Source organism: Embiotoca jacksoni, unplaced genomic scaffold, assembly GCF_022577435.1.
Source record: "Embiotoca jacksoni isolate LCO1_2020_lvr unplaced genomic scaffold, fEmbJac1.0.p SCAF_57, whole genome shotgun sequence".
Lineage (NCBI taxonomy): Eukaryota > Metazoa > Chordata > Actinopteri > Embiotocidae > Embiotoca > Embiotoca jacksoni.
Genome location: NW_027185411.1, coordinates 1,569,414 through 1,595,292, shown reverse-complemented (window position 1 = coordinate 1,595,292; position 25,879 = coordinate 1,569,414). Strand labels below are relative to the sequence as shown.

Here is a 25,879-nt window from a genome sequence, read left to right as displayed (position 1 = left end):
ATATCAGCGCGGTATTACATATTTACAACAGTAGACTACACGTGTACAACTCAGTTTACAATTTTAATTCTTGCACGTTTTTATCAGTGATAAATATCCCAAACATTAGTTTCAGTAGTAAAAAAATAAATAAAATAAAAAAAAAAAAAAAAAAAAGTGCGCACTATCCAGAACTTACGGTAGCGTTAACCAACCCCGGCCTTTTTTTTTTTTTTTTTTTTTTTTTTTAATTTTTATTTTTCGTCATTATCTTTGTATTCACTTAAAAAGCAGCCTAAAATAACCTCGGAGTATTTTGGAGGGTCTTCCCGCTCATCGCTCCTCCGAAGTGAACCCTCTCCGCTGCTGCCTGTTCGCGTACATGAGCGGGAACCGTCGGCCGAGGTGGGCGTCTGCGGCACCATTCAAACATGGCGGACTCGGACGAATTTACACTTAAACGATTAAAGGTAAGAAACACGGCCATGAATATATAATTGCGGCGAGCTCGTTAAGACGCGCGTTTAAATCGATCAGCCGACACAGCTGCTCGTTGTGGCGTTTTATTTATTTATTTATTTATTTTTGGGGGGGGGGGGATTTTTTTTTTTTTTTTTTTTTTTTTTTTTTCGTGGGCTGGCTTCCGGTTGGGATGTGCATATTAATGCTAACGTTAGCCACCTAGCTCCCGCAGGTCGCCTCGCTTGTTGTCCCGGACTGAAAGCACGCGTCGATTTAACGGGATAGTTTGATGAAGAGTAAACGAACACGGTATGTTTGCTGGTCTTTTTTTTATTTTAAATTTTATTTATTTATTTTTTAATCTTTGTGTGTGTGTGTGTGTGTGTGTGTGTGTGTGTTGTTGTTGTTGTTGTGTGTGAACCTCCAGAGCTTGAAATAATAACCCGGTACTTCAACTTTATCTTGCAGCTGACTGCTGCTGCGAACAATAAAGAACCGGAGGTTCTGCTGAAATGATGCGTGAACACCTTAAATGTTGTCTTTTCCTTGAAATAGCATGCAATCACCAGACGACGTCTCAATCGATCGATTGATTGATTGGTGTGTGTGTGTGTGTGTGTGTGTGAGAGTGAGTGAATTTATTCATATTGGCAAAATGCGCTAAATTGGCTGAATTTTAAATGGACTTTGGTTGGACGCCCTCTCCGAGCAACTAATTGGAAAGCACGAGGCCTGTGTGCTTTTAAAAACTACAACCTGCTACTTCAAGGCCGTTTACCCTAAAATGATTAGATAAAGTGGGTTTTCATACACGGATGTAATTCTGCTAATATGACAATAAAAATAACTATCAAATGATAAAAGCAATGAAGGCACCCCTGAACAAAAGTTTTTGTGACACCTGATTTGCCACCTTGTCCATCATTGATGTGACGGAGGACGCTCTTCATCATCACATCTTCCACAGTTGGGTATATTGTCTAAGAATGAAATGCTTGTAAATGAGAGCAGATGTTTTGTACAGGTAGACCCCTGAACAACCAGCAGCAGGTTAGACCGCATGATGGTGACTTTGCACTTGAAAGAACACGGAGAGAACCTTTCGCAAACATCTTCTGGTAAACTAAAAGATAATGACTGATGTGAACGGTCCAAATAATGAAATTTATACCTTCTTTATGTGTCAAAGTGCTTTAAGACGTTGACACGAGGAGGTAATACTCAAAGGTACGACACTTATCTGCTGAGCGGTGTGAATTGTTTTCAATCTATTGATAATGGAACCAGTTACAGTTTTTATTATTAACTGTGGAATACGACATATTACCTAAATATGCCTGAGAGGTTGAGTGACGGCTCGAACATAAATTAATTGTGGAAATTAGTGTGGTGTCTGGGATCAAACTGTCAGGGCATGTGGCTTATTACCGTGTGTATTCATTGTGAACGGAAATCTTTACAGCACAGCCGTGTGACCGATTTATATTTCCAAAGCTCCTTAGTTAGAGTTATGAGAAAAGAATGTGAAGTGTGTGATGTATGTTGATTTGTGCAGCTTAGGCTACGCTATGTGTGTATTTATACTGAGGAAGATTTGCAATGTATTAAGGTTGCCAAACTTTTTTTTCAAAGGATAAAATGCTGACATGAGTTTTCCCTTTGAAACTCGTTGTTTAACTAAACTTTCTTTCCCGTACAGCACGAGCAGCACATGTCCCGAGTTTTTGACGAAGTGATGGGGCTGGGAAACTTTGCCGACTCCTCCAGGGGCTCTGCCACCTCTTCCAAGAGCGGCGGGCCGGAGGACGAGGCCAAGGGGGAGGAAAAAACTCCGGGAGAAGAGGAAAACCAACCGGAAGAGGAGGAGGAGGAGGACGAAGAGGAAGAGGAAGAGGAGGATAGTAACGGCAGCAGACAAGAAGAAAAGATGGATGAGGAGGTGGCAGAGTCGAGCCTTCCCCGCGTCGCCTCTCCTCCCTCTGACCAACAGCCCTCGTTTAAAATGGGAACCGGCGAAGAAGGAAGGGGACGAAGCGGAGGGGCCGCGTTCGATGACGCGCTGGACGGCCTTCCTTCGTCTGGCCAAGAAGAAGAGGACGAAGACTGGCACTTCGCCCTACCAATGGGCAGCCTGGAGGATGTTGACATGAGTAAAGCCACCAGAAAAAGAGGCCAGCCAGCACGGGAGAGCAAAGCAGAGCGGGCCGAAGCCTTCGCCCGTGAGCCCAGAGAGGAGGAGGAGGAAGACGACGAGGAGGAAGAGCAGGAGCGGGAAGGGAGCAGCGCCTCTGCAAACACATCCCACTCCTCTCAGGACCACACGCCCGACAACAGCCGAGGTAACGCGGCGCATACATTATGTAGAATTGAGAAAGTTTCACCGTGTTGCATCACACAACCCAAAACAATTGTTGTTGTTTTTTGAGCTGGTGTTAAAGGGCCACGCCACCAATTTTACATGATAATTTGTCTCTGAGAGTACGATTCAGCCTGTGAAAACGTTTGTATCCTCTGTGGATCAGGGGAGAGAAAATAACCCTGATGATGTCATCAATGTTGGGCTGGAGCTTAAGAGTCTACACAGTTTTGTTATAAAGCCTGTATTATTCAGTACAATATTAAAGGGCGAGTCATATAAGAATTCACCCCCCACTCAGTTGTCATGAACGGGGAAACCATTTTTTTATTTTTATTTTTTTATGCCAGGCTGTTAAAATGTTTGTTTATGAAAAGTAGGGCATTTTAACACGGGGATGAAATTGCTTTTGGCCACTTGAGGAGCTGCAGTTTTTGGCAGTTCTACAATGGCTTAATTTTTCCGTCCTGGAAGTTGTTGCTTCTTTGCATTGGGGGACATTTTTGGATTGAGTGTTTTGTGAGACTGAAAGCCAGGATATCTCAGCCTCTTCTGCTTTGATTTTCTTTTTCTTTTTTTAAGTTGTCCTTTGAGAGCGTGGCAGCTTTATCGAAGTGTTATACTAAATGGGATTAAAACCCCCTTGAAGTGTCTCAGCAGTCATCTGTGTTAAGTAGCAGTTTGGATCAGTGATTCTGGTCATCATACTGTCTCTGAGCCCTCACATCTACTTAAAGACATCCTCCATGTGGTGCCTTTTTTATGCTGCAACATATATAGCATGAGTGAAATAAGAAGTCAACGTGTACTTGAAGTGTGAACTGTTGTTGAAAAGTCTTTTCTGGTTTTCGGTCAGATGGAGGTGTCCTGAACCAGACGGAGGAGACCGAGGACAGCCAGCAGGGAGCGGTGAGGATTTGAACAGACTGTCACTTGACTCCCTTTTTGAATCGTCACCGAGTCGTCATAAAGGCTCTTTGTTATTTCAGACGTCAGAAGCAGCTCCGATGGAGGACAGCGATCCCCCGATGTCTCCTGTCAATATTAAAGAGGAGCCTGTAGACGAGGGCTACGATGCTGCTTTACTGCCTCAGAGCTCCATCAGACAGATCAAAGAGGAGCTGGAGCAGGAGGTACGTACGAGGCAATCACTACGACTCTGCTGGTTTATGTTCAGTAGGGATTCAACCAGAAAACAATAATGTGTTTGGATTAAAGCTGCTGACAAACAGCTCATGGTTATGTGTGACTTGATGCCCTTAAATGACGAATGAGCCTTTTTTTTTCCCAGACTGTGATTTACTGCAGTAAATATACCGAAACCAAATGTGATTCCTGATATTTGATCATTTCAGGAGGAGCTGAGGATCAGTTCTGTCTACTCTGTAGGTGGAGCGAACACTTTTGTCTCCCCGACAAGTGAGTTTATTTATATGTTTAGTGTGACGCGTTTTACTGTGTTTTTAAGGATAAAGTCACCGTTTGTATTTCGTGGTCATAGCGATGGGTGTGAATGCACATAGGAACTATACAAATGTCATGCCCCCCTTTCTTTCTTAATAATTTGAGAATGAATTCAGAATTGCTGTGTTTCAAACTGTGTTACGAATCGCGGGGGATCATATTAAATCAAAACTCTGACTTCACTAGTCCGTAGGGGTGCAACAGCACATTTGAGGGGCAATCAAATAGTTCAGAGACTGTTTCTGTTGCACGGAGCTGGAGGAAGCAATCATCCGCATGTACTCCGAGTTACATCACTTAATCAACATCAGCACCCGAGTTGCACTTTGTTTTGTTTTTGTGGCCACTGGTACGAGAACATCTGTGATTTTCACCGCGGACCTGAAACTTGAGCAGTGAGCACACATCAAAATGTTGTCACATTTTTGGGGAACACAAAGAAGTGGCGGAGAGACAAATGTGTGAGCGGCCGCGTTGCCATGTCGGAAAACTGAGGTTTTAAACTAAATTTGACTCTCTGCTCATGTTCCTGGAGGAATTGACGATGTGTTCGGACCAGTGGTCACAAAAATGTGTGTAACTCAGGTTGCTGATGTTGATCTAGCGAGAAAACTTGAAAAGTTATCACTTCCCCCGACTCCCAACGTCATGGTGCTGCACACCGTTTATGCGCAACAGGGGCAGTCGCACTCATTTTCTTGAGGCTTGTTGTCTTTTATTTTCTAATGCGTCTCCTCTTTTGCACTCAAGTGCCAGCAGCAGTTCCGGCCCCGACTCCTACGGCCATCTTCATCCCCGGTAGAGGAGCTGTCCTCCAAGCCATGGCCCCCCTTCCTGTCAGACCACCAGCTCCGGTCCCAACCTCACTAGCAACTCTGGCATCAGCACCTCCACGCCCACCGGCGCCCCCCGTCCCTGGCAGTGTTCGCTGCAGCGGCTGCTCTAAGGTAAACCATTTTAAAAATCAAATGAGACCCTGCTTCACTAATGCACATATTATTAATGGACAACATTTATAAATAACTCTGTATTTAACGATAATTAACGCCACTCAACTCGACACACAAATATATTTGCTACTTAATCCATTGATACGTTGTATTAAAGTAAAATATGATCATGTTTGATGTGACGGTATTCATTTTGATGTCTCATAAATCTGTTTCAGGTTCTGCTGAAAGGCCAAACAGCTTTCCAAAGAAAAGGGTCGACGCAGCTCTTCTGCTCCACAGTGTGTCTGACGGGCCATCTTCCTCCCGCCAACAAGAACCGGCTCTGCTGCCAGTGCAACAGGTACATCTCTGTTTCCTCCTGACATCGATATGAAGTGACTGACCAACATTTCAGGGCTCCAGTTAGATGCAGGTTTCACTGTGCTGGCAGTTGGCTCATAAAAGCTGCGAAAACATTCGTGCTCAAAATGAGTTAAGAGCCTGATTAAAGGTGTCATGTGACCATGGACTTAAACAAACCTCTCCAGTGTTTTATCCTGCTGGGTGACATTATGATTTTCTCTCCCTGTAGCTCTTATTTCAAAGCAATATATTTACACCATATTACTTACAGCAAAACCAGTTAATTTAAATGTACATACAAATGCATTTGATTTGCATATGGAATTTCTGACCATTAGGTAGACCTAAATTGTATGCTCAGTTTAACACTGGGCTCTATTGGCTGCATACAGCTGCTGTAATTTCTGTAATTGTTTTCTTGAAACAGCTTGAACACATAATATGTCTGTCAGTTCAGATTTAATACCCTTATTATATCTATCCATATCTGGTTACTGCAAAGCTCCAGTTAACATTTTTCAAATCACCTTCATATTGGTAATTCACAAATGATTGTCATGGTTTAAACAATTTGAACTACTTTGATCGTAACAAATGTCCTTTTTAATTCACATGATTACACTTATTGTAACTCTGTCACAGACTTTTTCAGAGGTCATAAGTCACAAGACTCCTAGTGGTGCTTTTCACCTTGTCATGAGTAATGTGCTGATTGTGCAGTCTTTGCAAATGACACTGGCAGACTCACCTTTAACAAATTTTGCCTTTACACAAGGAAAGAACAATAATTTTCAATCAGCTGTCAAACCAACAGGTGAATCACTTCCAGGAAAAGGCACCGTGTGTGACGTCATGCTCAGCCTATAAAAACAGGGTCTCCGACTCAGTTAATCAACAGGCTCAGGATTACAGTCAGGTATTTTATTCGACTGCTGTCTTTATAACTGGATTTTTTTTTTTTTTGTCTTCGCAGGGAGATCCTTCAGCCCAGGGACATGATCACGACTCCAGCAGAAGGCAACACTCTCCTGCACTTCTGCGGCCAGTTCTGTCTGTCTGTCTTCAGACACAAGAAGAAAGGCACCGAGAAGATTCTTGACAAAAGTGCCGACAAACGACCGGACAGAAAGCCAGAGAAGCCGCCGGAGAAACCAGCAGAGCCTCAGTCCGAAAAACCATTTTGTAGTGTCTGTAAAGTCACCAACAGGGTAAGAGACCATAAGATGACGAAGAAAAGATAGATTTTATTTGCCTGATAAGAGAGCTCGGCGTCTCCTTGTCTCTACCGGTTGGACATAATTCTTCCTTGTGTTTGTCTTTGATCATCTCGATAGCAGATTGAGCACGAGGTCACCCATCAAGGTCGCCTGCACAGACTCTGTAGTGACGCTTGTTTTGTAACCTGGCGCAAGATGCGTCAGTTAGCCATGAACTGCTGCGAAGGCTGCGGACTTTACTGTAATAGCACCTTAGGTTCCTGTCAGACGCTCACGATCGAGAGATCCCAGCTCAACTTCTGCGGTCCCACCTGCATCGGCACCTACAAACAGGTATGTAAAAAAAATTAAAAATACTGTTTATAATGTTGGTTTATTCCTTTTTAAGATAAGGGGTGTGTGCATGAAACATTTCAGCTATGATACCTGTTTTTTTTGTTGGTTTTTTTCACACGGTAATGCAAAGGTTTATTTTCAGTGCCCAGAAATCATGCAGGAAACAAAATGAACTTTTTGGCTCAAAGATGAAAAACTGTTCTGGCCAGTTATATTTTGTACCCGGCAAAAATGTAACACTGCTTTTTGTTGTTGTTTTGTTTTTATTGTTTAGGGTTACATATAAAATGAATTTAAGAAATAAGATGGATTCAATACCGATTCTGTTTGAAGTTACAAACCATGAATAAACACTATTAAATAGTTATATAAATAGATAAATGCCTATACAGTGTTTCCCACAGTTTGAGACTTTACTCGCGGTGGTGTGTGACGCAGCATGTGACTGATGTACATGCGGAGACTCATGCAGGTTAGGAGGGGAGAGTGTGACCCAGGTTGTTTTCTGTAGCACGTTGTTAGACACTAGAATTTACCGATGTTCCCTAAACTCCTCACATGCAGGCTATAGGTGGTCGATATCAGTTCGCTTTAAAGGCACAGAGACAAAACAGCCTCCTCATTGGGAAGCTTAAGATGGAGATGTAAAACTATTTCAAGATGTTTTTGATCTGAATACAAAATAAAAAGACTGCAAATAAAACAGCAGAAAAGTGTTCACACAATGTAGCACACTCAACTATGCTACTGCACAACACAGATCAGACTGAAAAGACAGAAACAACTTTTCAAAGCTTCCTTTTGTACACCAAAATGGCGCTTTAACTTCTGTAATTCACCCACCAACTAGACACACTATTATTGCTTGGCTGGTGCTGAGTTTGTTAAAAAATACCCCCAAGAAAATCACATTTATCACAGCAAACGTACCAAATTGAAAGCTGTACGACACTCGCTGTGTTTCTGTACAGACGTGCAGGAAGACGGTCGACTGCGCCTTCTGTCACAAGATAACGATCGTGTCTTCCACTATCATGGAACGAGACCAAAAGGGCAAAGTTCAACTTTACTGTTCGCCGGTCTGCGTGGAGCAGAGTCGACCCCCCCGACACACTCTCACCGGTAAAACACGCCGCACGAACACACCCTTTATCACAACTTGTGGCGATACACATGAATGCATGCTCACATAATAACGGTTTCATTATAACGGTACCGTTTTCCTGTAGGCGCTGCGTTCCCATGCAGCCTGTGCAAGGTTTCGGCCATTCCTCAGTACCACCTGGCCATGGTGGACGGCACCATACGGAACTTCTGCTCCTACGCCTGCGTGTCGATTTACAGGGTAAAGTCACAGTAGAAAATGATTTTTTTTTTTTTCTTTCTATCTTTCTAGCCAAGTTGTCTGCATCTTCTTAGTTAAACCTTGTCTTCTTGTAGATTTGATTTTGCTCTTATTTCCCCTCCACGTCCTGCAGAAGTCCGGTCACATCTCTCAGTCCGACCTGGTCAACGGGACCTTCTCTCTCAGGGACCACGCTGTCAGACCGGGGCCCTCTGCTGGCGCCGGCTCAGTCCTTCCCAGCCCTCAGGACTACTCATCTTCAGTCCCCCACCCAGGCCACCATCCCAGTCACACCTCAGTACCCCCACTAGTGCCTCCCTACCTGGCCATGTCCTCCCACTCTGTCACCGGACAAGCCCAAGGCAGACCGTCCCCCGATCAGTCCCTGAAACCAGCAGAGGGAGACCCCTCCAAACTGACCTGCCATCAGTGCAGCAAACAGTTCAGCACGAAGCCGCTGCTACTCAGTGACCAAGTAAGGAACACAGGTCACATACGGACACCTCAACTCTCTTATATCGACCTGCATGTTCACTGACCACGATGATCGTTTTTACACCTGCAGGGTCATATTTCCATGTTCTGCAGTAAGAAGTGCTGTGAACAGTATAAAATACAGAAAAATATCCTGGCCATTTGCGAGTGCTGTAAACAGGAGAAGGTGCTCTTTGACACCATCAGCTACAACCAACAGGACCTGGGCTTCTGCAGTGACAGTGAGTTTTATCATCTGCTTATTGCTCGTCAAAGTTTCCTTTATTTATGTTGGACACTGAAGAGAAATCAGTCCATAAGTTTCTCTTTTGCTGTGACATGATTGTTAGTTTTTTTTGCATGTTTAGTCATCTCAATGAAACAACGGGCCTCTCAGAAAACATATTCTTATCCTCAATCTCTCAATCACACCAAACTCTTAACTGTACAAACTTGTTATAAAATGCTCAGTTAAACCTGATGGATGGAACTTGTGCTGTGCAAGTTTTATTCACAAAGATCACGAAGAACACACAACAGGAATGTCACACTGCAGATCTTCAAGTCATGGAATCAGCTAACAGAACACAACAAATTTAACAACGTCGGCACCGCGCTATTAGACGACCTGAAACAATTAGCTGCCAACAACATGTCATCAGAGCAACGCTGTGTTCTCACAGGAATAACAGCAGAATGGATTGAGATTTAATTTAATTGAACAACTAATAATTAAAAACAATGATTGCCTGTGGAGATTTTAGACTTGGAGGATATTGCAACCGATGGTGTCAGCAGGTACTGAACTGACTGGGTTGCAAAATATACCGTCTAAAAAAACAAACAACTGTCATTAAATTGATATGTTCAGCTGATATCAATGGAGCCCACAGAATATTAATTTTACATGAGGTTTGCTTTGGTTATGCATTTTATGTTACTAGAATTGTAAAACGGATTCAGGCTCCAAATTCTTTCAGATTACCGTATTAATAAAAAAACAAAGGCCCACTGTTGACCAAATGATCTGGATCTGAAACTGCTGAGGGCTAAAATCAGAGTGGAGCCAGAGATCCAGTCAGTCTCGACAAATGTCTTCCATACTTTTATTCTTGATAGCCGTCGTAGCTCTGAATGCCGAAACGAATCAGTGAGATGTATTTCTGATGCCCCGCCCACCCTGCGTTCCAGGCTGCAAGCTGCTCTTCAAACAGGACCTGACCTCCCGTAACAAGGATCATGCCTGGCGGCCCTGCAGCTACTGCGCCGGCGTTGGCCAGAAGATGCTGCACAGCCACTACGGAGGCAAGATGGAGGAGTTCTGCAGACCCCACTGCATGTCGCAGTACACTGTGCTCTTCTACGGGGTGAGAGGACGGACGTCCCACTACACTCTGGCAAATGAGGCGTCTTCAGTCTGGTTGTGTGTTTAATTTCCTCCTCCTCCTCCTGTCCCGTGCAGATGGGTCGATGCGACAGCTGCAGGAAACAGTGCTACATGACGGAGAAGCTGCAGTGTTTGGGTTCAGTCCGTAACTTCTGCAACCTGCCCTGCCTGATCCACTACTGCTACCTTCACTTTGAGACGAGCCCACTCGCCAGCAGTCATGGTACTGGAACGGCCCCACAAACACCATATGGTAAACTGTCTGATGATGAGCACTTCAGGCTGAATGCTGGTTAAAATCTAAAATGTTGTAATTCCTGCCAGCAGAAATGTGAAAGCACCTGGAGCATATTTAAGTTGTTTTTTGGGGGGGAGGTTCTTTCTTGGGTTGTTTTGACTGAAGTTGTAAGAAAGTAAGGCCCATGTTAAAAAAGTAATTATATATAAGTGTAGATTAGGTTGATGGAAAGTAACCTCTCTGCTTTGGTGATGATCCCTCTTCTCCCTCCAGCTCCAGCGCAGCCCGACCACTCCTCCAAGATGAATCCCGTCATCGCTGACGTCGTCTCATTGGCCAACGGTTCTGCCACTCAGCCCAGCGTGTCAGCCGATACGGCTCTGACTGGTTAGTACACACACACACACACACACACACACACACACACACACACACACACACACACACACACACACACACACACACACACGAGTTCAACTCAGTCTGGCTTGTCTTTGAGTTCTCCGGTTTAACTTAACTAAGCCTGACATTAGTGATTATGGATATCATGAAGCTGGTTATTAACTGGCTCCCTTAACTTTTCAGCTAAGATCGTGCTCACATAAAGTTCAGTCAGTCTCATCAACCATGAATTACAACCATGAGTGAAATGATGTTTGTGAGGACATTTAAGGAAGTAGAGATCTTTCTTTCTAACAAAAGGTGATCATTGCTGATTAAAGACATTTAAAAGTCACCTTGTTATTCTGCTTCCTCTAATAACACACAAATCCTTTTTTTTTTATATTCAATTCACTAATTCAGATATTATAGCCAGCCAGTTGTTTATTTTTGTACAAGATGTGCATTTCTTAAGTTTATATTTTTTTTTCCTTTTTGTAGGAGCACTTCCAACCTCCAATGTGGACGGCAAGAACCTCGACCACGTATGTAGTGTGTGTGTGTGTTTGATTTAGGTGACATTTTATATCTTTAGGTCTTGGGTTATTAGAGGGGACATATCAGGCATAATACCGGGTCTGTATTTTTATTCTGGGGCTCTACTGGCATCTCTACATGATTTACAGTTCAAGAAACTCTCATATTTGTCTCATATTAGCCCTTAACACAGCTGCTCAGTGGATCCTTTATCTGAAACTAACCCTGTCAGCTCCTGTATCGTGTCCCAGATGCCGTCGAGGGCCTAAAACAAACGGCAGTCGTTTACTCAACTTCTGAAATACGTCCGTACATGTTGGAGTCTGAAGTGAACGGGCGAGTAGACGACGCCAACGACACGCTGAACAACCTCAGCAGACAGGACAAACAAACAAAGGGAGGTAGAGGGACCGATGCAAACGAAGCATTCAGAGCACGGACAGTAGACGGTGTCCCAGAGGCCACTTGTTGCATTGTAAAAAAAAAAAAAATCTCATGCAGTCCGAACAGCATATTTTAATGAGAGAGACATTTGCAAGAAATGTTGACACCAGCCGCTGCAAACGAGGTCAGTTTTTACTGGTTCTTATGTTTGAGCAGTGGGCAGAAGCAGATGTAGGCCAGGAGATGGAAAACCTTTTCGGCTTCATGCACCATGTCAGTAATTTTGATAAAAACGTATCTGGTATCCATTTCTTCTGAACCAACACGTGGTTTGGAGCAGGCTGAAGCCTCGGCTTTGACTTTCAGGGACCACCTCAGGATTTGAAACTTTGACCACAGCACAGACACCTGATGTTATAACTGAAGCTTGACACGTCTCCTTTTAAACTGTTGACAAGAATAGTGCCACCATCCGTACCCAGAAATAAGACACTGACTGCCGCAACATATTTATGAAGAAGCATCAGTTTCCTGTTTCATGTCCGTGTCCAGGCCAGCACTCAGACCGACGCCATGCGTGTGCCGACGTCTCGTCGACGTCAAATGAAGAACAAGTCGGTCCTGTGCCGACCTTTCACCCTGGACCAGGAAAGCACGTGTCAGCTGCCCTCGCCTCCCTCTGAAACACAAGGTAGCTACAAAAAAAACACTTGAACACATTTGGGTAGTTAATTTGGTACACGGCAGGATTTAGGAGCTCACGTTTCAGCTGAACTGCCAGTGAACACAAAGGACACCTGCAGACCTTTCAAACACCGTTTAGAGTATCCATATTTTGAATTTGTTTTTACAGATATAAAGTTTTACACAGTTTTTAGACTCGACTCACATTGAACTGTTGATGTTTCATCAGTTGATCAAAACCAACAGCTCTTGGTTGTGGAGGTTTTTGGTTTCACTTTGAGCCTGTTGCATCTTTAAATGCCAATTTTCCAATAAAACAAATCAGAATTTAAAAAAAGTTGAATTTTTAACAAAACAAAAACAGGTTTTAACTCGGTGCTTTGTTGAATAAAATATTGTATAATGAGCTTTATTATTCTCTGTGTCCACACTAGGTGGACTGTCATATACCGGGCTAATATTGATCTTGTATTGAGTATAAATAAAGTATATTGTTGTTGTTGTTTTTCTAGCAAGATGTAGATAAAATTCTGAAGGAAACATTTTCATGAAAAAAATGAATGATGGCACTAAAAGTACTCAATGTTGTTACTTAATGTCTAAAATCACTGATATGAGCCACACGAGTTGATGCTCCTTCTCATACCAAGTGCTGACAATAACAATGAAGTGCCTGGTTTTAGTCGCGATGCTCCTGCAGGTCATTTCTGGTGTTTCTGAGTAGTTTGTTCGTCACAACCCGACACACGCATCCTTTTTCATTCATTTTTTTTTTATATATATATATTTTTGGTTCATTTAATTATTCACAATTAGCTGTTTTAACGATTGCACCGGCTCTGCTAGATAGCTCGTCGCAGGCCAACCGACCATCGGCTCAAACGTCCACATCGCCGTCGCCGAAACCTCAGGGAGAAACTCAGCCGTGTAACGGCGTCCCATCGCGCCTAACCGGACGCCATTTCCTGGGCAAGAGGGACAACGACGCCGACTGCAAGGTCTGCTCGCAGCACAGGAGGAAGAGGGTGGTGGAAGAGGATGGAGAGAGGAAGAGGCAGAAGAGGGCAGAGGATGAGGAGCCAGAGAAGAGAGCAGAAAAAGAGGAGAAGGAGAGAAAGGTGGCGGCGCACGCCGAAGTGAAGGATTGCGAGCGCACGAGCGGGACGTCGAGAACGCGGACATCGTTTTACTGTAAGACGTGTTCAGGAGAGCCCCGCCTCTGTCCCGTGCCCTGTTTTGAACTCTACCACACCCGACTCATCTACAAAACCGTTCCTGAACTGGAAACGAAAGGTGAGAGAAACCTCCTGAATAACACGAATAATTAAATACAATGATCACGGCCGTTATAATATATCAAATATATATTAGATATATATTGTATGCTGTTTCAGTCAGATTAACTCCAACGATGTGCCGATGTGATTAGTTGACATTTATAAACATTTTCCAGCTGACGTCTTGAGAGGGTCGAGTGTGTCACCCGAGTTTTTCTCTCCACAGCCTCCTGACCTGCCGACATGAGAAGCTCCCCCCCCCTCCACCCCGGACACAGATAAACCCAACTACAGAGCTCAATGCTTGTGTTCACACCTGCACTACTTCATTTGTATCTGTTTACAGTGAACCCAAAACCTTATAGAGAGCAAAGGCGGAATAACCATACGTTTTCAGTCGTTTCCCAAATTTCTGCACTTAAAGAGGTATTTTTTATAACGAAATAAAGATTTAGATTTAAGAATTATTCTGCAGGAAAGGATGAACATGGTTCTCTGTATCTTCTTTCCGCTAAAAGTGTTCGGTTTGTGAGGGCGGTGTGGAACAGACCAGGTTAAAATACTTCCTCCGACCTGCAGACTGCACAGTAACATGTTAGTCAAAGTTTGTTTTACCTCATTAATAAATATGTTTGGGGAAAAAAATACAAAAACAAGTCATTAAAGCTGATACCAGTTATGGTGCATCGTCAGGTGTCTTAAACTTTATGGATCTACTGTTCACTGACTTGATGTGTGTATGTTGTGTAGATGGAAGCGTTATTGCTGGTGGTTCCTCATACTTGATGGCACAGGTGTGTTTTTTACTGCCTCTGTATTTTATATTGAATATATGAAATCGTCTCACAACACAGACTGAAAGGTGAAAATGGACCGTTTTTTTTCTGAAGGAGCCACTGCACCATTTAAGGCCTACTTCAAACGGATTTCTGAAGTTGGTGCCGCACACAGCAGGGAAAAAGAGTCCAAATATGTTTAACAAGAATGACGTTTCTTGAAATGAAATCCACGCAGCTGAATGACTAAATGTACTTAAATCTACAATTAAATACTTCAGTTCTGAGTATTGAGTCTGTTTTATTGGAACCTCCTCATAAAACAGTGACTCATTAGTGCAGGATTTTCACTTTTACTGTAGATAAATTATTGTGTTATGGCACCAGCATAGATTTCATCCTAATCCATCTGGAATTAAAGGAGGGAACTGATAAATAAATGCAGTTGTTGGAGGTTTTTAAAGTTTGTGGACTATAAGGTGACTTTTAAAAAAAAAAAAATTTGTAAAGAAAGGGTCCAGTTCTTGGCTGAAATGATCAAGTTCCCCTCAAAGACAGTCAGAACCAGTGGATGTTGTCAGGTGGAGATCATTCTGGTAGGATTGACTCACTAACACACTGCCCTTAATAAACTTTGTTAAAGTTGAAAGTCCCAGCCAGTCACTCTTGGCCTGCTGAGTCAGCTAAAACCCTGAACTTGAATTTCTTAACTCTGTGAGTCAGGAGAACAACCTTCATTTGGATGTTCAGCTAACTTATTTTATGTTGTTACACTAAGTTTCAATGTGAATATGAATGTTTGATTTATTGGGGTTTATGGTTATCGCTGTACTTCACTACTGATGCAATCGATGTTGCTTTCAATTCATCCATTTGCTGCCAAAAGCAAGTCAGCTGAGGCTTGCCCCAAAAATACCGGATATTACGTCTGTATCAAGTTGAATTTCTACTCTTTTAACAACACATTCTTTGTTGAATTTTTACTACTAATTTACTGTTTGTGCATGTGTCATTTTTCCCTCGTTTCTCTCTTTTGTTTTAAATGTTTTGTTAAAAGCAAAAAAAAAAGTCAATAAATTTAATTTGTGAAAAAACAAAAGACTGATGATTTATTTGTTATATTTGACCTTTTCTGTCTTATCGCACATACAAGTGGCCTCCATCAGTCTGCCATGAACATCAGCAGGTTACAAACAAACTCCTACAAATAAGTGTTCCACGTCTGAGATCTGCTGTCATTTTAAGTTGCCTTAATAAGAAGGAATTTGACTCTAAGTGTATTTAAAACAAATGGTGTATTAAAGCCAAACATGATGGTGCAAAGAGTAGCACTGGTGATAGGAAAAACAAAACTCTGAAGAACTGAATAACTGTTTGAAAGCATTAAAATAGTGACATCTGCTGGCCAAATCATGCTATTGAATTTGTATTAATGGAATAAATCTGTATCCTCCATTCAAAATTGATTTGTGAAAAAGACCACTGGTGCATATGCACTTTTCTTTACATGGAGTTTCAATTAAAAATTCTGAAAGCTTTTTTTCTGAAACAGTCAGCTGTTCATGTGTCTCATTTGTAACTGTTGCTCTTTTTCTTCTTTTCAAAATCATTTGCAGAAAAGGTGAAGGTGTTGATGGTGCCGGTCCCAGTGCCGGTCTTCATCCCTGTGCCTATGAACATGTACTCCCAGCACACACCTGTTCCGATGGCCATTCCCATCCCCGTACGTCCCATTACATTCACACTATGATATTTGAATGATTTATTGTTTTGAGGCTTTTGAGCTGTAAAACTCTCCTCCCCTGTTTTATTTTCCAGGTGCCAGTTCCCATGGTTGTCCCTCCACAGAAAAAGGAAATGAAAGATGCAGCGGTCCAATCAGAGACGTTCGCTGTAATGGAAGAAAAACAGAAAGATGAGTCTGTCTCCAGTTCAGGTGAGAGCTTCAAAAAAAGTTGCATTTTATCTTGCTTTTTTATATTTTCAAGTCATATCAAGACTTTCATCACCGGTTACGACACCAAACTGTGTTTCCGTTGATGTCTGCATGGGTTTGAACGTGTTTCTGCTACAGATCAGAGCAGCTCTTATAATGGAGACAGGAAGTCCGTCGTGGTCGCTCCAACGATCCGTGAGGATGCAGGGACTCAAACAGAAGTTCATTCTGAGCCGCCACAGACTGTGAGTTCAGGGACGAGCACTAAGTCAGCTGATCCTCCGGTTGATACCCAGCCAGCGACGAGTGAAACCGTCAGCGACCCTCCGACCACCAGTGCCCAAGAACAACCGCCCTCCTCCCCTCTGATGGACTTAGAAGCTGACTTCCCGTCTGGTGAGATCATTTCAAGTCTTAGTCAACACCAACGTTATGTGTTTAACTGTTTGCAATGCAACCGCACAAAAAATATTATCAATTGGCTGACGATGAGCATCGCACACTAACAATCACAGTCATGTGTTTCTGCAGAATCGTTGGATCAGAAGTCGTCTGCTCCACAGAGAGGAGTGAAGAGACCCAGAGACGGTTCCTCCGGCCGCAAACGGGTACGACCTCCCCGAGAGATCAGCCGTCTTTGGCTAAACTGAGATTCATTTTTATCAGCCTGATTTCAAATATGTCACTCCACTAACACTATGACAGCTCACAGGGGAAGTTTTATTGGACATTATGATGTTCCTCAGTGATAAAAGTATTTTGTCAGATACAGCCAAGTTTAGCCACAAAGTTTCCCTCACTGCTTCAGTCCTCACTGACTGTCCCTCCAGGGTCGAAGGCGAACAGGTTCGCTGGGCCGCGGTGCAGTGGCGACCCCGACGTCCTCCAAAATGAACCACCTGTACGGGGTCAAAGCCTGGAGGACCTGGGTCCAACAATGCAACAAGAGGCCCAAAAAATGTGAGCCAGAGATTTCTTTACTTGTGTCATCGCTTACCAATAAATCGTCTGCACTGTTAACTGTTTCAATCGCTATTATTTGTACTTTGCGTTGCAGCCAATCCAGTGAAATTTAAAGAAGACATCCTTCAGTGCAACTCTGCCGAGCTGAGCTTCGCTCTGTCTCGCTTCATCAGAGAAGTGCGGCGGCCCAACGGAGAGACGTACGGCCCGGACAGCATCTTCTACCTCTGTCTGGGGATTCAGCAGGTGCACGGAAACACAGACGTGGTGTCACGCGTTTCCATCCTCATTATTTTTTCCGATGAAGTGACTCAGTGTTTTCTGTCTCTCTCTGTTTGGACAGTATCTGTTCATGAAGGGCCGCATAGAGAACATCTTTACTGACGAGCTGTACAGCCATTTTGCCACCGAGTTCTCCGGGATGCTCCGACTGTGGAAACCTAAGCTGCTACCGAGTGGTAACGCCATCCAGTTATAACTCTTAAGATCTGTGTCAAATCAAACGTGCTGCTTGTGGTGGCTTTTTTTCTGCAATAGATATTCATCAGATATTTAATAAGTAATTACCTCTGTGTGTGAATGCCTTTATTGGTAGTCCTCCTTCCTTGTGCTGGATTTTTATTATATTATTATTAAATTAAATATAGGTCAAAAGACTACATGTAATGTAAAAGAGGTTGTTATAGAGTCAAAACCTCAGATTTTCCTTCAGCTCTACGTTGCATTTTTGTGTCTTTCGGGTCTTTTTTTTTTTTTTACACCTTCAACACTCTCATCAGTGTAACCACCGCAATAAAAAAAAAAGATCAGATACACCGACGAGCAGCACTAGACCAAAGGCAGACAAACATCGTGGAGGATTTAACAGCTAAAGAGATATTGTATCCGCGTTTTCCTCCTCCAGGTGGCGTTGTTCCCTCCCGTGTCGAGGAGTCCTACCTGTGGGAGTGTAAGCAGCTGGGGGCGTACTCACCCATCGTGTTGCTCAACACGCTGCTCTTCTTCTGCACCAAAAACTTCCACTTGACCACGCTGGCTGAGCACCAACGCTTGTCCTTCTCCAACTTCACTCGGTGCTCCAAACCCTGCAGCCGAACCGGCAAAGTCCACTACGTCCGGTACCAGAGAGGCGCTGCTGCTACGCCCAACCGGGAGGAGACCGGTGGGGGTCATACAACTATACGTGTATCATTTTAAATCAAAGTACTGCTAATACAGTCATTTGTCTCTGCTGCTTTTTGAAGCAGTAGTTTGGCAAATTGAGCCAATTTTACTGTCACTCTTTTTTTTTCTCTGTATTAAATATAAATACAGCTGGAAGTACTGACGGTCCTGGTTTTAATATTTCTGTTGTTTCTAGAGCGATTCAGAAAACGGCCGACAGACAAGGAGGCCGACCCGGAGATGCTCGGAAACACCACCAACCCTCTGCAGTGTCCTGTCCGACTCTATGAGTTCTACCTCTCCAGATGGTGAGACGACGCACGGAGAAAAGTCACAAACACGCCAGCAACACTGCTGCAAAAATAAAGGAAACCTGAACAAACATGTGCTTTGTCCTCCAACAGCCCAGAGTATGTGAAGAGAAGATCGGACATGTTTTACCTGCAGCCCGAACGGAACGTCCACACACACAGGTCAGAGTCACTGTGCACCACTGATCACCAGGCTCGAAACTTTTAGGAAACAAAACACATGAAAGTGTGTCTGTGTGTGTTCATATGAGTGTATAATGTCTGAAATGTGGAGAACACTGATAGGACTATTGGGTGCATGTTGCCTTTGAGGAGAAGGTTGATACTACTTTTCTATTTTATGCTGAATATGAAGCTGCAGCCAGTCAGTTCAGCGTTGCAGATAATAATAATAATAATAATAACTTTATTTCTATAGCACCTTTCATACCAGAAATGCAGCTCAAAGTGCTTCACAGCAAGACAATTGCATGCGGTGTTTCACATAAAAACAGATTTTCAAAATGTAGAAGAGAAATGAGATAAAACAGATAAAATGCATAAAATTAAACGCAAATAGAGTTCAAATATAAAACACAGCTACGCGCTCCAATACACAAACTAACATACTATTTAGTATGCCAGAAAAAGACTTAGTATGTCCTAACAGTGTTACATGTAGTACGCTGAAAGTATCAAGATGTTCGACTACACCCGGGCGTATTTTGCAGTCTGCAGACCAGCATGGTTCTCTAGTAGAGGAGGCATTAAAAAGATGTGTACTTGTTCCAAATCACATCATTTTTCTTTTTTTTACTTGAGATGTCGCCCCACGGATCAAGACAAATATAACCAAGAGGCAAGCTATGTACTAATAGTAAAAAGAAAAAGGATGCGATTTGGAGCACAGCTTTTATGATCACACCTTGTAAAGTGCGTACTCACGACAGCAGCTGCAGCTTCCTCAACTAACAATTTCAGCTGTTTTAAAATAGGTTAGTGGTCCCGCCCCCTTCCACCGCGGCATCAAGATCACACAAGCCTGTTGACTGTTAGGAGTGCTCCACGTACTTATAGTGCACTCAGTGAACACACTTTGGCGCGAACATTACCAAGTGTAAGTATGGAAGAACGTGAATTGAGACACGAGGAAAGAACAGCTGAGCCTCCTCACCACCTCCACCTCCTTAGATTCAGAGGAAAATAAACACTGTGATAATGATGACTAATAGTTCCAGCTGTTCCACTTCAAACATGCAACGACTGACTTGAATAAACACGACTCCTTTTTTTTTTTTTTTTTTTTTTTCCCAGCTCCCACTGGTACACCTCTCAGCCACTGGACGGCGGCACTCTACAGAGCATGCTCACACGCATCCTGGCTGTCAGAGAGGTTCAGCAGGGACCGGGAGCGGCCTGGCATCAGCCGTCAGCCTCCACCGAGGGCGACAGCTTACAGTGATGAGGAGCGCTGCTCATTCACTTCCTGCTTCTGGTCTTCTCTCCACAACAGAAAACATTCCCCACAGCCGAACACTTGACGGTGACTTTACAAACTGTACGTACACTCATCAGTCAGAGACTCGGACAGAACAAAAGAGAGACGCGATGAACGATCACAACCTTTTACAGTGTTACATCATTTTGTTTAGTTACCTCACAGAAATGCACAATGACTTTACAAACAGCTGATATCATTAGAGCGGAAAAAGGGGAATGTTAAAAAGGAAATCATTTCTCCCCAGTTTTCAACGCCTGTCAAGTGTGCTTTTTATTTATAGACTCCCACCAGACGGGAGTTCACATCCATTTGACAGTCAAATCTCTTTGTTAAGGTTGAAATGTGCTGCTTCATCATCGCCACCCTTCTTTTTGCATCGACACTTTCCACGGAGACTTCTAACATGTGTGGGTTTTTAAAGCTGATACTGATGCTTCGGGATCAAAGCTGCCGCCAGCACAAATCATGTGCGTCGTGTGTGTGTTCACATATATCTGCACAAACGTTGGTAGAAATGTTCACTCAGTTCAAGTGAAGCGCCTCCGACGGGCGTCCGATTCAGATCAACACCATTTCATTACAAATGGAAAGTCCACTTTAATGTGTATCAGTGTAACCAGAGAAAACTCACAGTGCCTCTCATCTTTTGTTGGTTTATTTGTAAGTAATTATCAGATATTATGTTGTTCCCCTTTTATATTGTTGATCCCATGTGGCCTTATTTCTTTGCCGACAAAGTTCTTATCCCCCTCTGTCGCTCTTTCACTTTACATTGTCCCATTTTTTTCCTCTCCTAAAGGTTCCCTTAACGACCACCAGTATATAACCTGCCCAAGCCTGTGGCTGTGTTTCATTTGATGTCCGAATATTTAGAAATATGAATGGAAGAGTTTATACCACCTCTATCTATCTGTTCTTTCCCTGCATGTATTCCTGTATGTACACCAATCAGCTACAACATTAAAACCACTCACAGGTGACATAATAACAATTTGATTTATTTATATAGCGCCGAATCACAACGCAAAGTTATTTCAAGATGTTTTAACATATTAAAATCCTTACAACAGAGGAAAATAATCCCTTTTCACAGGAAGAATATCCTCTAACAGACAGAAGGAAAAACTCCCTTTTAATAGGAACAAACCTTTGACAGAACCTGGCTCAGAGGTGGGAGACCGGGAGAGCAGATAGAGAAAAGAGAAGCAGAGCCATGCAGGAGTATAAACTGTCATCTTAGACCACAAAGATGCAGCTCCAAGCCCAGTTGGATCTGCAAAAGAGGGTCCTGGTTGGGTCCTGGTTATGTGCTGGTTGGGTCCAGATTGGGTCCTGGTTAGGTCCTGGTTGGGTCCTGGTTAGGTCCTGGTTGGGTCATGGTTGGGGCCTGTTTAGGTCCTGGTTGGAGTTTATGTCCTGTTTGGGTCCAGGTTGGGTCCTGGTTGGGTCAAGTTTAGGTCCTAGTTGGGTCCAGATTGGGTCCTGTTTAGGTCCTGGTTGGTTTCTGGTTGGGTCATGGTTGGGTCAAGATTGGTTCCTGGTTGGGGCCTGTTTAGGTCCTGGTTGGGTCCAGATTGGGTCCTGTTTAGTTCCTGGTTGGGTCCTGTTTAGGTCCTGGTTGGGTCACATTTAGGTCCTGTTGGGTCCAGATTGGGTCCTGTTTAGGTCCTGTTTAGTTCCTGGTTGGGTCCTGTTTAGGTCTTGTTTGGGTCACGTTTAGGTCATGGTTGGGTCACGTTTAGGTCATGGTTGGGTCCAGATTGGGTCACGTTTAGGTCCTGGTTGGTTCCTGGTTGGGTCAAGATTGGGTCCTGTTTAGGTCCTGGTTGGGTCCTGGTTGGGTCACGTTTAGGTCATGGTTGGGTCACGTTTAGGTCATGGTTGGGTCCAGATTGGGTCACGTTTAGGTCCTAGTTGGTTCCTGGTTGGGTCATGGTTGGGTCAAGATTGGGTCCTGTTTAGGTCCTGTTTAGTTCCTGGTTGGGTCACGTTTAGGTCCTGGTTGGGTCCAGATTGGGTCCTGTTTAGGTCCTGGTTGGGTCACGTTTAGGTCCTGGTTGGGTCCTGTTTAGGTCCTGGTTGGGTCCTGGTTGGGTCACGTTTAGGTCCTGGTTGGGTCCTGTTTGGGTCCTGGATGGGTCCTGTTTAGGTCCTGGTTGGGTCCTGGTTGGGTCCTGGTTGGGTCACGTTTAGGTCCTGTTTAGGTCCTGGTTGGGTCTTGGTTGGGTCCTGGTTGGGTCACGTTTAGGTCCTGTTTAGGTCCTGGTTGGGTCCTGGTTGGGTCCTGGTTGAGTCACGTTTAGGTCCTGTTTAGGTCCTGGTTGGGTCCTGTTTAGGTCCTGGTTGGGTCCTGGTTGGGTCCTGGTTGGGTCCTGTTTAGGTCCTGGTTGGATCACGTTTAGGTCCTGGTTGAGTCCTGTTTAGGTCATGGTTGGGTCCTGGTTGGGTCACATTTAGGTCCTGGTTGGGTTCTGGATGGGTCCTGTTTAGGTCCTGGTTGGGTCCTGTTTAGGTCCTGGTTGGGTCCTGTTTAGGTCCTGGTTGGGTCCTGGTTGGGTCCTGGTTGGGTCCTGGTTGATGCATGTGGGGAGTGAAGATGCACAATATCCGGCAGGTGGTTTTAATGTCGTGGCTGATCGTTGTATATGTTTTCTTTCTTTTCCTCTTTCTAACAGTGCCATCGTCGTCTCCCTTAGGACTTTATCTCCTCTTTTGTTTTACTCTTTGACTTCGTTTCCTAATTGGAGGAATAATGGAGTACTAAAACAAATACTTCTACTAATCTGTATTATAACCGATTGGGTGTATGGTTTGTGGATTTATGTATTTTTTTGATCAGGGGCGGATCCTGAACTTCTTTGAGTCCTGGTGACTCAAGAAGTTGTTGCCATGGTGACATTGTTTAGGCCATTGGGTCACTGTGACAAAGCTTCAAGTTGAAGCTGAAGTGCGGCGTCACACTTGTCGGAGAGAGGCTGTATTTACCCGAACATGTCTGCACACTTGAACTTTAATGCCTACACATACAAAACATTGTTAATTGTCATTTTAACTACAATTTTTTTGCATTTTCTTTTTTAAAACAAGACTTTAAATTTGCGTTCATGAGCAGGTCAGAGTTCAGCTGGAGGACCAGGAGCATAACTTAAACTCTGTGGCAAAGGGTTTATTTCTTTATTGAGATTTTATGAAACTGCATTTGTTTTTTGTTGCTGTAAAAATCAGGCAGCGGGTGCGTTTGTGACGCCTTCATTGTTACTTGCTTCTATTTGGCTGTTTCTGTTTGATCACAGGGGCCCAAGTGCCTTTACTTTTGTCTCATGCTCATGTTTTATATTGAATCTGTGTTACAGTGGAAACAAGTCAGAAACACGACACGTCAGATTATCCCCAGATACTCCATCCTAACATATTCACAGACTGATGGGAATCCATTAGCGTCGCCCAAACAAAGAGATCGCGTTGGTGAATTTCTGTGAACAACATACTGCTGGTGTAAATGAAATATCATCTCTCCCATTGGACGACGGTTCAGTGAGAAGAGGCCCAAAGACTGTGTGATGTTTTCTGTCTTGCACAAAGTGCTGTAGTGCCATGAAGTATTTAAAAAAAAAAAAAAAATAGTCCATCTTATTCCTTTGGATTTATAGCGAAAGCATGATGGAAATGAAAAGAGACGTTGAGTGTGTAATGGCAGTTTGTGCAGTTTTGAAACATCGATTCATAAAAATAATACATAAAAATTGCAAAAAAAAACAACTTTGTGTGTTTCTGTGTTTGAGGATGTTTTCAAAATCGCTTTGTGTTTGTGATTCTTCATAAGACCCATGTTTTATTTTAGTTGTCCCATGTTTGACACTTTTCTGGTGGTTTATTTGCCGTTTTGATATCCATAAGAAGAATCTTTTATGGTTTTAGGAACCAAAAACCATCTCGATACAGTTTTTCATCTTCTCTCTGGAGCTCTACCAAGAACAGGCTGTTTTATTTCTGTGTCTTTAGGGCGCATCGATATCAACATGTCTTTCTTCTCACTGTTTTCTTCCACACAAAAGGCTGGACAATGGGCTGACGGACACAACGTGAACATAAGTTTGTGACATCATAAACTTATAAACTTGTCCAACTATTCATTCATGTCGGGGGTTAATTTTTCAGTAAAAAAAAATTAAGTTTCAGTTGTGCAGAAAGACGAATATCAACAGTAGCCTAAATCTTCTGACTTCCCATCATCTTAAACTTCCCCTCAAGTGGAGTTCAATGTCTGCTTTAATGCACTTTTAAAGGATACATGACCAAGGATACCTCGGCTTTTTCTTTTCGTTTGTTTGTGTAGTCATAATATGGGTGATACTGTTTTTAATGTGTATTTCATCAAACGTAGTGTAATTTACTGTCAGTGAATGCATCATTAGAAGTTTGTCTGCAAGGTACAGTGTTTGCGTGTGGTGAAGTGAAGTGTTTAACACATAACCTGCTAATGTCGCAACCTACGCAGAGCAGAACACGGTTACATGAACAACAGAAAAAAGTTTTAGATCACGGCGACGTCCTTTTGTTATCTGTCGTTCAAACATTCAGGATTCTTTCCCCTTCGCTGCAGTCGACTGCTTCTGCTTCTCCGTAATGACGGTCAATATGTTATTAATATGTTCCATTTTTTAAGCTTGAATTAAAGATGGCCAATGAGCAAAAGTAGATGGTTTTTTACATGAGAAAAAAAACAACAGTTCTACAGGGTTAGAGTTACAAAACAAAAGCTTGGTTGTAATTCAGTACCAGCAGTTCATAATCATTTAGTGTCATTTGGTTTGCAAATCTGAATTTTATCATCTGAAGGCATCTAAAAAAAAAAAAAAAAAAAAAAAAAGCACCAGCAGAGTGTCCAATTATAATCCTCTTCAGCTACTTTCACATTTAGCAGCGGCTGGACCAATAATTTCCAGATTTGTATTCAAACATGCAAACAAACACACAAAATGTGTTGTGAGTTGTTGTGAGCTTGTGTCAATAAGGTTTAAAGAAAAGCAGCTGATGATGTGAGAGTGGCTGGAGAAGGATGTCGGATGTTATCTGTCGTGCCGGATGACTTCCTTTGATCCGAGGGACAAAACCGTCAGGTGAGCAGCTTTAATTTTTGCATAAAGGAGTGATTTTATAAGTCAAAGGGGAAATGATCTGATTTGGGATAAAGTCATCGACACCAGCAGACAGTTGGACCTGTCATGGTATTAAAAAGCCCTCCTATGAATGACTTCAGCGGCGGCTCCGCACCATCAAAGTGTTGCAACGAGCCGTGACAGTAAACTCGTATGCAACCGTTTGCTTGTTAAAAGTTCTGCACGTCTGTAGTTTGTGTGAAACAAGCTTTACGCAGGTCCGAGTTAAAGTCACGCAACAAAGTTTTCTCCTCAATAACCGTAAGACAAAATA

General features: G+C 43.2%; 1 protein-coding gene across 5 annotated transcripts; it reads left to right on the top strand.

The window, feature by feature from the left end:
* Window positions 1–245: 245 nt before the first annotated feature.
* On the top strand, window positions 246–25,141 carry LOC138212533 (zinc finger MYM-type protein 4-like). Of its 5 annotated transcripts, XR_011179457.1 has the most exons (30): window positions 246–449; window positions 2,141–2,780; window positions 3,654–3,706; window positions 3,787–3,930; window positions 4,153–4,216; window positions 5,012–5,208; window positions 5,430–5,554; window positions 6,530–6,764; window positions 6,891–7,106; window positions 8,081–8,231; window positions 8,339–8,454; window positions 8,588–8,929; window positions 9,020–9,170; window positions 10,120–10,295; window positions 10,391–10,568; window positions 10,827–10,940; window positions 11,436–11,479; window positions 12,408–12,546; window positions 16,209–16,315; window positions 16,411–16,528; window positions 16,667–16,924; window positions 17,060–17,136; window positions 17,359–17,488; window positions 17,586–17,737; window positions 17,835–17,949; window positions 18,396–18,653; window positions 18,852–18,963; window positions 19,060–19,128; window positions 20,260–22,947; window positions 22,981–25,141. XR_011179457.1 is itself a non-coding variant. In XM_069172953.1 (29 exons), the coding sequence occupies exons 1-29, from the start codon at window positions 411–413 to the stop codon at window positions 20,405–20,407; spliced, it is 4,665 nt and encodes a 1,554-aa protein (XP_069029054.1). In that variant the 5' UTR covers window positions 246–410; the 3' UTR covers window positions 20,408–25,141. The 5 variants fall into 5 exon arrangements, 4 of the variants coding, with proteins under 4 accessions (XP_069029054.1, XP_069029055.1, XP_069029053.1 ...); XM_069172953.1 differs by having other exon boundaries at window positions 6,894–7,106; window positions 20,260–25,141; XM_069172954.1 differs by having other exon boundaries at window positions 10,391–10,538; window positions 20,260–25,141.
* Window positions 25,142–25,879: the final 738 nt, after the last annotated feature.